At 26.1% G+C, this 12547-nt stretch overlaps 1 protein-coding gene across 1 annotated transcript; it reads left to right on the top strand.

Annotated features, from left to right (window-relative positions):
- Nucleotides 1–6500: 6500 nt before the first annotated feature.
- LOC124912856 lies at nt 6501–8409 on the top strand. The gene is made up of 3 exons (XM_047453496.1): nt 6501–6514; nt 7719–8105; nt 8184–8409. The coding sequence occupies exons 1-3, from the start codon at nt 6501–6503 to the stop codon at nt 8407–8409; spliced, it is 627 nt and encodes a 208-aa protein (XP_047309452.1).
- Nucleotides 8410–12547: the final 4138 nt, after the last annotated feature.

Genomic DNA, 12547 nt, shown 5'->3' with positions numbered 1-12547 from the left:
TTACTAGTTTGTTGTTTAGTTATTAAGGAATTATTAATTTTATAGTTTAAATAAAATTATGGACAAGATTTCTCAAGTTGATTTAGATTTAATATTTGATTTGAAAGAAACTTCTTATTTTAGTTTATCTAATTTGACTTCTTTTTTTATTTGTAAACAATTATTTGTTAAATGTTTTAGAAAAATAATTATTGACTTTAGGTTAAAATATTATGTATTTAAATTTAAATTTCATAAGAGTGAAATAAATATATTTTGATTAAAGAATATAAAATGATTTGATAATTAAAATGAAATAAGAATTAAAATTATGAGACGAAATGGGTTAAGATCAATTTAATTATTGTTATTTTTTTTAAACCTCATGTTTATTTAAGTCCGAATAAGTGGACATGAATAAATCGTATAAAAAATGATCTTTTATTAGATTAAAACATTGGGAACTCATCAAGATAGTCTAATGGTAAAAGTCGATTTAAGAGATAAAAAATCATCCCACGAGTTTAATTCTATTTGAAAGGATACATGATCGTAAGGTTTAATGTTATTTCTCTTTAATTAAAAAAAATAAAATAAAATTAAAATATTGGATCATTTATAATTATATCTAGTATTGTATCAAATATCATTTAGAGTACTTCAACAATATATTTCAAGGAAAATTAGACTTAACCATTTAGGTTAGGTAATTTTCTCAAAGTGAAAATATAAAATAAAATAAGTCTAAAAACTTTTCGTACATATTTCAAATTGCATATAAATATATGCATTTAACTTTAATTTTAGTATAAAGTAAAACTTTGTAAAAAGATTAACTTTTCTACATATGAATTTAGCTAGAGAATATCAATTTTATAAAGGATTGGCTTTTATATATATATCAAAATTTTATTTAACCGACAGTTGAATTGGCAAAAAGTAGTTGAGATTTGAAGTCTATAAATGAGAACATGGGAAGCATTTGTTGGTTGATTATTCAAAAGAAACTGCTTATTTTATATTCCTATGTCCTATTTAATATCATAGGAAGACTATTTTTATTTTTAATGGTTGAAAACTAACATTATCTCATAGGTACCTTTACTTTCACTTCAAATAAAAAATTTTAAATAGAAAACGAATCTTAATCTCTTAAAACTATGAATAATATATAAAGAGTAATATAAATATTTATTGAGCTAATTACAAATAAAAATCTAACTTTATTTATATATATATATATATATATATATATATGTGTGTGTGTGTGACTTTTAGTTTTTCAAATTTAGGCAGACTCATGCCATATCTTTTTCGAGACGTTAAAGATATATATATACCATTTTTATGTGTGAAAAAAAAAAGTCATTGGAGCCTCAAACTAATTATACATACTACTAAATAAATTATGTCCGTGACAATTTTAAAGTTTAGTTTATCTCTTATTATCTTAATAAACTCGTAAATTGAACTGTGAAACACTTTTGATAATTTCATTTCTGTTATCGTTTTTTTTTCAAATAACACTATAAAGCTTTTTTTTTAATTACATTATATATTTTTTACAATGATTGAAGGATATATAAAAAAAATTATGTTAATTTATTTTGATCAATAGACTTTCCTTAAAACAAATAAAATTATCTAAAAAATGAAACAAACAAAACATATAAAAAAAAATCACTAAAATATCAGCATTTAAATTAGGCATGAAGAATGTGCTTACACTTTGATTGAGTTTAGATTCACTCTACTTTATTTACTTTTTTAAACTTAATTTATTCGTTTTTCTAGTTTATTTTCCGGTATATTTGATAACATTAGATTATTTTAATTGGTAACACTAATCTATATATACAATGATGCTTAATTTTTAAAATGTCCGAATTACCAGGTCGAGAGCTGTGGTTAATTTGGATATATATGAGAGTAAATGGATACTTGGTCGGATCGTGGGTTGACCCGTTCATAAACTTAAAACGGTTAAAAATAAAATTAAAAATGCTATAGGTATGGTTCGAACTTGCAACCTAATAAAACAAGTACAACCTTTTAAACAACTAGACTAATAACACCTTATATTTTTAATTCAACCCAAAATTTGATAAACGCGTAACATTTTAACAATATAAGTTCAACTTTTTAACTAACTAATCTATATATATATAATGATGCTTAAATTTTAAAGTGTCCGGATTGCCGGGTTGAGAGCTGTGGTTAATTTGGAAATATGTGAGAGTAAATGAATACTTGGGTCGGATTGTGGGTTGACCCGCCCAAAACTTAAAACGGTTAAAAATAAAATTAAAAATGCTATAGGTATGGTTCAAATTGCAACCTAACAAAACAAGTACAACCTTTTAACAAACTAGGCTAATAACACTTTATATTTTCAATTCAACCCAAAATTTGATAAACGCGTGACATTTTAACAATATAAGTTCAATTTTTTAACTAACTAATCTATATATATATAATGATGCTTAATTTTTAAAGTGTCCGGATTGTCGGGACGAGAGCTGTGGTTAATTTGGATATATGTGAGAGTAAATGCATACTTGGGTCGGATTGTGGGTTGACCCGCCCATAAACTTAAAACGGTTAAAAATAAAATTAAAAATACTATAGGTATGGTTCGAACTTGCAACCTAACAAAACAAGTTTAACCAACTAGGTTAATTACACTTTATATTTTGAATTCAACTCAAAATTTGATAAACGCGTGACATTTTAACAATATAAGATTAACTTTTTAAGTAACTAATCTATATATATATAATGATACTTAATTTTTAAAGTGTCCGAATTGTCGGGTCGAGAGTTGTGGTTAATTTCAGATATATGAGAGAGTAAATTGATACATGGGTCGGATTGTGGGTTGACCCGCCCATAAACTTAAAACGGTTAAAATAAAATTAAAAATTCTATAGGTATGGTTCAAACTTGCAACCTAACAAAACAAGTACAACTATTTAACCAACTAGGCTAATAACACTTTATATTTTTAATTCAACCCAAAATTTAATAAACGCGAGACATTTTAATAATATAAGTTCAACATTTTAACTAACTAATATATATATATATATATATATATATATAATGATGCTTAATTTTTAAAGTGTCCGGATTGTCGGGTCGAGAGCTGTGGTTAATTTGAATATATGTGAAAGTAAATGGATACTTGAGTCAGATTGTGGGTTGACCCGCCCATAAAAATTTTACCGTAATATTTTTTTTCACGGTTTTTTATATTATTACTCGTGCATTTATACATGCTAGTTATATATAATTGATCTTATATGACAGTTTTTTTTTTTATATTTTTAATAATTAATATTTTATTAATATTTATATAATATATATTTTTAATATTAATGAGTTTAATTTTTTAATTTTGTTTTTATAAATTATCCTATATGACTCATTATTTAATTTTATATTTATAAACTTAATTTTTTTTATTGTTAGTAAATTATTTAAATTAAAACAAATTTATTTTAAAATAAATTATATGAACAAATTATTTTTTATATATTTTTATCGTCTAATTTTATCTATTATTTAATTCTTATATATTTTAGTGTCTTTACAAAATAATATTAATAAAATAATATATAATAAAAATATAAAATTATGTGTTCAATTATATATTTTCCCTTTAACTTATGAATTAAAATTATTATTACAAATTATTAAACAAATAAGGATAATCTATATAAGCTAAATCAAACCGCCTTATATAATTATCAATATCTTATATTTGATCATTTGACACCAAATAACTAGACTTATTAAAAATATTTTATTAAGCTTATTTGCAGTTTATTTCTATAGTATATTTACTTGGTTGAGTTATGCCTTCTCATATTCAATTTATTTGTATTCTTAATCACTTCATTTTATAGTGTAGAAATACTCAAATTTAAATAAAAGATAAATCTTGATTTGAAAAAAGAAAATCATATATTTATTGATAAAACTTAATTTTCCTGTATTTGGGGAACAAATAGGAGACGATGATGTGTTATAATTTTTATATAGAAAAATAAAATAATTTATCTATTTTTTCTCTTTTTTAATTTTTTTAATTTTTTCTTTTTTTCATATAATTTTCTTTCTCAAATTTTGTCCCTATCATTTCTATGGTTTAATATATATATATTTTCAACCATTCAAAATAACTTAGAAAACATTATTTTATTAAAATCTAAATAAAAAATAAATAAAAAATAAAAAATTAATGAAGACTAAACATAAATCAAAGTCTTGGTCAACTATAGAGGGGTGCTGGTGATGGACCCAATTGTTTGGTTGGTATACCATCAAACCATTAATTCTTGTTTAGCGGAAAAGTCAGACTCAGCTTTAAATTTTGCTGACTAAACTTTAAAATATCTATATATATATAATTTGATTAGACATTTAAACTATTTATCACAAATAATTTAAGAAATCATATATTTTTATTTTATTCAAATATTAATTTAAATTTAATTTCTAATTCATTTATTCAATTTTTTACTAAATCTTTTAACATATATATTTTTTTAAAATAGTTAATTATATTAAAAGTAATAAAAAATATTTAATTAAAATCTTTTGACTAAGCCAAATTAAGTCGACAGCATTTGTACATTATGACATCATCATCAAAGATTGTGTTAAAACATCATTCAATTTTTTTTTATTGAATACCGCAAGTTTTGTTTGGGACCACTTAAGGCCTTGTTTGGATAATGAGTTTTTCTTTAAGGAAATTCGAGTTATTTAGAAAATATTGATTGATGGTGATTTTGGGAATGTAAAAATATTTTTAGATAAAAAACTTAAATAGTATTAATATATAATAATAAATAAATAATTAAAATAAATAATATTTTGGTTATATAATTAAGTAATATAATAAAAGAGAGACATATTAAAAATATATTTTATAAATTTAGGTTAATCAATTGACCCAAACCAAACAAGTCTTTAGTAAGTCTAATAAAAATCATGAATAGTATATCTTACCATATAGCTGTGCACTATACAAATTTACCATATAATTTGAATAGAATAAATTAGAGAAAATTAAATGAATCAAATTAATTCAAATATATAGGATTTTTTCTAATAAACATTTTTTTATGGGAAAAAATTGTTGTATGGAAAATTAATTAGTTAGTTTTTTTTTAAAGTTAAATAAGTATTTTTTTTTTTATATTTAATAAAAGAGTGAGGTTATGATGAAGTAATTCAAACCATTAAGCCCCACATTGTCTGTAGGACATATTTGATTTAAACAAATCATCTGTCATTTCATTTTTAATTATTATTTAAAATATTATCATTTATATTTTATAAAATTTTAATAGTAAAAATATTTAAGTAATTTACTTTAAATGATTTAAATAATAATTTTTCATTAAACATACTAAAAAGAAAACAGTTTTCCCAAATCTTGTGGAGAAAACATTTTAAATTAATTTCTTGTTACCATGTAATATTATAAAAAAATATTAAATATTATTTAGAATGTGATTTAAATAATTATTCTAATAAAATTTAAAAAGTAAACTAATAAATAGTAAATTAAGACTTTGTTTGATTTAGCTTATAAGTTAGATTTATATGTTACAGTAATTTAAAATTTATAATTGTTGACACTCATTTTTTATTTACTAATAAATAACTGTAAAATAATTAGAAGCTAACTAATTATTTTTAAAGTATTTCTATATGGGTTCATGACAAGAAATTTAAATCAATAATTAATTTTAGAATGATATTATTTATTGAATCCTAAAATAATTAATTTTTTGAGTATATTTTAAATAAGTTTAAAGGCTACAAATAAATAAAATAGATAAAATATATTAGAATATATGATCTATATATATATTTGAAATAAAATAATAATAATATATATATATATATATATATATTTTGATGTTGATATTGATATATTTATTATAAAATAATAAAAAAAATAGTTAGAATCACATTAAAAAAATATAGAAATAAAATTTAGCCCAAAAGAATAGGCCGATGCATGGATAAGCGCAGCCCAATTATACAGCCAAGTCAGCCCAGAAGTAATTCAAAGAAATAATAAAAAAGAACAGTTACAATGATTCAAATAAAATTATTCAACAGTTACAATGATTCAAATCAGCTCTATAGTGTGACTAATTTGAAGGAAAAGGATAAAGATTATTTGAATAAGTTGGATCCCAACAAAGCCAAAGAGATAAATTAAGAAGGGTTTTGTAAAAATCCAATTTTGAGGATTTGTAGTTCAAGTTATGAATTTCTAACCGTAAGCATGTTTGGTTTAATCCTATTATAGTCGCATTGTCTTGTACCGTTGATTTATCGGAGTTAAGAGCTTCGATTTGAATTAGGATTCAAACGGACCTTGTAGACGACTCTTCAAACTTTCCAAAACATCTATGATTATCCAAAACCACTGACTGTAGCGATCTGAGTGAATTGTTCAAGTTGAAGGTCCTGGTTGATTTTCCTTTATCCAAGCAATGCCAAAACAAAGGTATTTGGGTGTTTTTTCCAAATAAAATGCGCACTGACATCACTTGGTCATTTGAATAGCCTGGACGTGCGAGAGCTTTTTGTGTTAACTTTCATTGACCTAGTCTTGAAGCGCCCAGTTTGACTCGGTTTTTGACTCTTTTGTCCTTTTGAAAGCCTTCTACACAAAATTGCAAACAACAATGTTATACTAAAATTTTATAATTTTTTGAATCGTTAATCTAAAGATATCAGGTCTCTTCTTCCTTCTGAACTATTAGGCATCACAAAATTCCGACTTTTTATGAAAATTGGTGTTTTGGTGCAAAAACAAGCCTAAAATTGCTGTTTTTGTACATTTTGCCCAATAACAATATTATACTCAAAGTTCTTGATTTTCCAAACCGATCAAACTTAAGGTATTGGATCATCTGAAGTTTGAGTATTTTTGAAAATTGTCATTTAGACCGCTCTTTAAGAGTCATTTCAAGCCATTTCCGAAAAGTGTTTTTGATTTTTATTCTCCCGGTCTAATAATCATCATACTAGACCAAATATATTAATTTATTTTAATTTTAGAGTATAAAAATGGGATGTCTACAAAGATAATTAACAAAACCAAATTAAATGATAGGTAATAAAATCACACAAAACAAAGCGATAGATCAATTTTAGTGTGAAAATTTCAAATTGGATAAAAACCATGTTTCGATACTAATTTTCACTCCCCAATTATATAATTTATATATTTAAATAAATCCTGATCCTATATTTCTTTAAAACTCATATACATATACAGACTTATTGTACATATTATTTAATAAATAAATTATTTTTGAAGCCATTGTGTGCAGGGGCGGAGCCACCAAGGGGGCTAGGGTGGGCTCCAGCCCCACCCAAGTTATTAAAATATTTTTTTTATTATGGTGGGCTCCACCCGATGAAATTAAAAAAAAAAAACAAAGTAAATAAAAGTCCCTCTAAAGAATGATCAAACTTTTCAATCGGTTAAAATATTTTTTTGATTATGGTGGGCTCCACCCAATTAAATTAAAAAACATCCGGCGATTATTGTTATATTATTATATTATATTATATAATATAATATAATATATTATTATATTATATTATATAATATATTATAGTTTTTCTTATAAAGATGCCCACAATTATTCTTTTTTTCTTAAACGTTTAATACATTCATCAAATCTTTTGAGCATATCTAGTAGAAGTCGTTCTTGTCAACAAAAGGATTCGATTACAGTTAAGCACCACTATCAATTTGATGTATTTGTTGCTGCAATAGATTTTCAAATTGAAGAGCTCAATAGTAGATTCAAGGACGAGGCAGTCGAACTTCTTAAGCTCAGTGGTGCTTTGGAACCTAAAGACAACTTTAAACTTCTTAATGTTGATCACATCTATCAACTTGCTGAGAAATTCTATCATCTAGATTTTGATGCACAAGATTTGCACCACTTGAGAACACAATTGGCTCACTATGAGTTTGACATGCCCGTCAATGAAAGATTTCAGAATTTATCAACTATTTCTGAATTATGTCGAAGATTAGTTGAGACAAATAAGTCAAAAACCTACAATTTGATCGATAGGTAATTTTATCATTTGTTATAATCTATGAAATATAGTTATATTGTTTACTTATACTAATATATTTATTTAATTGACAGGTTGATTCGTCTTGTTTTAACTCTTCCCGTTTCTACAGCAACAACGGAACGAGCATTTTCAGCTATGAAGCTCGTGAAAACAACTCTTCATAACAAGATGGAAGAAGAGTTTTTAACAGATTCTATGATCGTCTATATTGAACGAGAGTTGTCTGAAAACATTGATAATGATACAATAATTAAAGAATTTTATTCTAAAAAGAATAGAAGGGCACAACTTCAATAATGTGTGTTTTAAATGTTTTCAATGTACTATTTTGTTTCATAATTTCATAAAGTAAATGTTCATACATCTTTTATTTTATATGTTTGAATTTATTAATTTATTGTATCAATTACATGAAAAAAAAAACCGAACATAGAAAGTTAAATCCGAGGTGCAAGTTGGAGTCAGCCCCAGGTAACTTTTCATCCTGGCTCCGCCCCTGATTGTGTGAAACTTAACAAATAATTAATTTCGGGACTAAAATATAAATAATAAGTTGGAGTTGAATAATTTGACCTATTATTGATATATTGTAAATTTATTAAATAAATAGTGACGGTTGGAGTCGACATCTCCGAATATTTTTATTTCAGTTCAGAATAAACAAAAATATATAAGATGTGAAATATTGTTAAATAAATAAATAAATTTATTATTAATATGATATTTATTTTTGTAAGTATTTTGAAAAAAGAATAATAGTTTGGATCCTACTAGGCCGGAAAAGCCGATGACCGACGAATATTCTGGCAGGCCCATCGACAGAGTGCTGACAGAGCCCACTAAGTCAGGTCAACGCCCATCCTCCAAAGTCAACGACCGAGCGACTAGCCCAGGAGTCAGCCCGGACCTGCGACCTAAATTTTGACTGAACGATCGATGACCCGACCAAGAAACATGCCTAGGAAATCTTCAAAGGCCTTGTTTTTCAATTGTTCTTCATGTAGACCAAGTCCAAGCCGCATGAAATCCCTTTTATTTCGTAAAACATGTTTTTCTGACTCGATACAATTCCGATTTTAGCTTTACAAAATGTTGCATCACCGCACAAAGGAATTAAAATTTGCCATCAATTTCAAGAAAAGAATAACCACAAACTCAACACTTAAATCAGAAACACTTATGGTCATTTTTGACAATTCGAGTGATTTTCGACAATTCGATTGTTGAGAGTTGATTTTTTAGCCGAAATGTTAAGAGTAGCTTACTTATACTCCAAACTATCTACCGAGAAAAAACACGCAGAAACCCATAGAACCCTCAAACTCAATTTTTTAAGTAAGAACACCGAATTTGTCTTTCTGGTATTCAAAATTAAGTTTCTAAATTCGGTAGTTCTGCCATTAAGATTATCTATAAGCTTTGAAAGCAATCATTTTCCTTCAATTTATCATTTGTATTTTCAATTTCTAATAAATTTACTTATTTTAATCTTCAAACTATATATGTGTGTGATATTTTTTTTTATGAAATTGATTTGATATTTATTTTTGTGTTCTTATCAAAATAATAAATTATCAATTCAAATCGCCCAAGTTTCTAATAAAATATTAATTTGTTAAAATATTATTTTGGACTCTTATTCGAGAACCAGCCTCAAGAACATGTGTTTTATTGTATACTAATTAAATGAGGTGTTTAACGTCTCTACAACGTCATATGGTTTGGTTAATTAAATGAGGTGTTTAGTGTCTCTAAATTAATTTTTATTCAAGTAATGTTCACATTTTCATTGATTTTGATGATTAATTGATATTATGAACATTGATTTAATGTTATGAATATTGTGTTGATGTTATATTATTGTTAAAAACATCTTAATTAATAATCGTGTTTAGAGAATTTCGATTTTGGAGTGTTTTGGGGCACAATACGACCTGATTTTCAACCAAGAAAACTAGCATGACCTGATTTATGACTTTAGGTTAGAGCCTGTTTTCGACCTAGAAAAACATGTCTAACATTGTTCAAAATACACAATTTGATGATCTAAGTTAATTAAAAGAACAACTAATTTGTTCCTAGTTAGGGCGTGTTCAAAGTAGTATCCAATTTGAATGCCATATTTAAATTATTCAAATTTATGGTAGAAACAAAATTTGAAGGCCATATTTAACATGTTATCTTTCTTTTAGTCCATCTCGATATTAAGGTAGTATGAATGTAACCTGAGATCACTCATCTCGAACTCCTTCATCATCTGCTTTTTGAATTCCTCAACTCCCTTGATGCTTGATCCTATCACGGTCTAGTCGTCGACATATACACCAATGACGAGTACTTCTTCTCCATGATTTCTCGTGTACACAACCTTCTCTTGAGAACATTTCACGATGCCGAGACTCATCAATATTTTGTTAAGGCAAGTGTTCCATCCCTTGGTGTTTGACATAGTCCGTGGAGAGCCTTGTATAATTTGTACACCTTATGTTCTTTATTCTTGATGATTAAGCCTTCAGGTTGAATGACATAAACTTCTTATTCGAAGTCACCATTGAGAAATGCTTATTTGACGTCCAAGTGATGGATCTCCCATCCATGGTGAGCTGCGATGAAAAAATTAACCTGACCGTGTCAAGTGTTGCCACCGATGCAAATGTCTATTCAAAGTCAATGCCTTACTTCTGCACATATCCTTTCGTTATACCAATCTCGCTTTGTGCTTGAGGATGTTGTCTTCGCTGTCTCTTTTTAACTTGAAAATCCATTTTAACCCAATGGTCTTGTGACCATGTGGTAAGTTAGTGAGCTCCCATGTCTTGTTCTTCCCGATGGATTCAAGTTCTTTCTTCATGGCCTCATTCCACAACTCTTCAGTTGTTGCCTCATGATATGGTGTTGGGTTATCGGTGGTGAGCAACAACAATTGATTAAGATCCATCTCTACCAATGGTGCCTCCACATAAACATTAGTGAGGGAACAAAGTTTGATGGGGCCAACTTCGGTTGTGGACACACCCGAGCTCTCTTGATGACGAGGGGAGTTTGATGTAGCTGTTGCATTTTCCAACTCTACTAGGTTTTCGTCATCTCATAGAATTCTGAACTCTATGAAATTTTGTACGAGCTTATTATTGTCGTTGTATCACTCCCACTTCTTCTCCTCCTCGAACACGACATCTCTGCTCACTCAAATTTTCCCGCAAGTTGGATAAAAAAACCCATGTGCCTTGTTTCGGTCATTGAAACCAAGGTACACCATGGAATGACTTCGATCATCCAACTTCTTGAGATGTGAACCCGCAGTCTTCTTTCATATCTCCTTCAATTATGTCGATTTATTTTCAGCAACAAAGAGAAAATAAAATATATTGATTTTAGTTTTTCAGTGAGCTTCCCATTACCAATACTAAAATTCATCCTCATCTGAAAGCTTCGACTTCTCCCCCAAGTTTCCAATTACTTATATGAATTAGAACCTGAATGTAGAATATAACATCTTCCTATCTAATTAGTTTATGATAAATCTCAACGAATGTCTCATATCAATTGTTGATTCGAAATCACGTAAATTAATAATAATAGAAAAAACAAAAGAAAGAAAATAATATACAATAAGATTTGACCAAACTATATACGTACTCAAGAATGACGTCACGTCACGTCGATTATATTTATCTCACTCTTAGGGTTATTACATTGTATTCATAGTTATAGAATAGTAAATTAGATCACAAAGACTAAACCATCCTATTCTCACCCTTCTAATCTAACTTTAGTTAATATGTGAGAGATTTTAAATAAGTCGATCATATAAAATAAACATTATATTGCATTTTTAGAGAACTGAGTTTTGTCAAGTTTACTTCTAATACATAACACAAATAAACAAATTCAAGTCGCGGTGACAAAGTAATTTTTGAAGGGACGTTTTTTATTTATTTTTATTTTTATGTATTTTCTTTTTATATGTTGGATTATTCATTGTTGTTGTTTTAACTCCCTTGTTAAGGCAAATGTTTATTTTTTCCTTAATTCAAAATTCAAACTCATATTGTTTCGATTTTTTTTTAATAAAATGACTTTAATCCATTAAAAAAAATGAAATAATTTTATTATATTTTATTGATTTATTTATATATATAATAATTATTTTTTAAAACATAAATATAAAAAGTATTTGATATATGATATTTTGATATATTTTAAGTAATTTTTATTTTATTTTTATAATCAATACTATTATTTAAAAAAGTAATTATATTATTAAAAAAAATATATTATTAAAATAAGAAATTTGAAACAAAAAAAGAAAATATTTAATAAAATAAATTATAATTTAAAAAAGTTGAAAAATAAAATAATAAAAAATATTTAAATTAAATATATATATATATATATATATATATGTATATATACTAATTGTTTTAATTTCTAA

The sequence above is a fragment of the Impatiens glandulifera genome, chromosome 8, assembly GCF_907164915.1.
Source record: "Impatiens glandulifera chromosome 8, dImpGla2.1, whole genome shotgun sequence".
Taxonomy (NCBI): Eukaryota; Viridiplantae; Streptophyta; class Magnoliopsida; order Ericales; family Balsaminaceae; genus Impatiens; species Impatiens glandulifera.
This window is presented reverse-complemented; position numbering and strand designations above follow the sequence as displayed.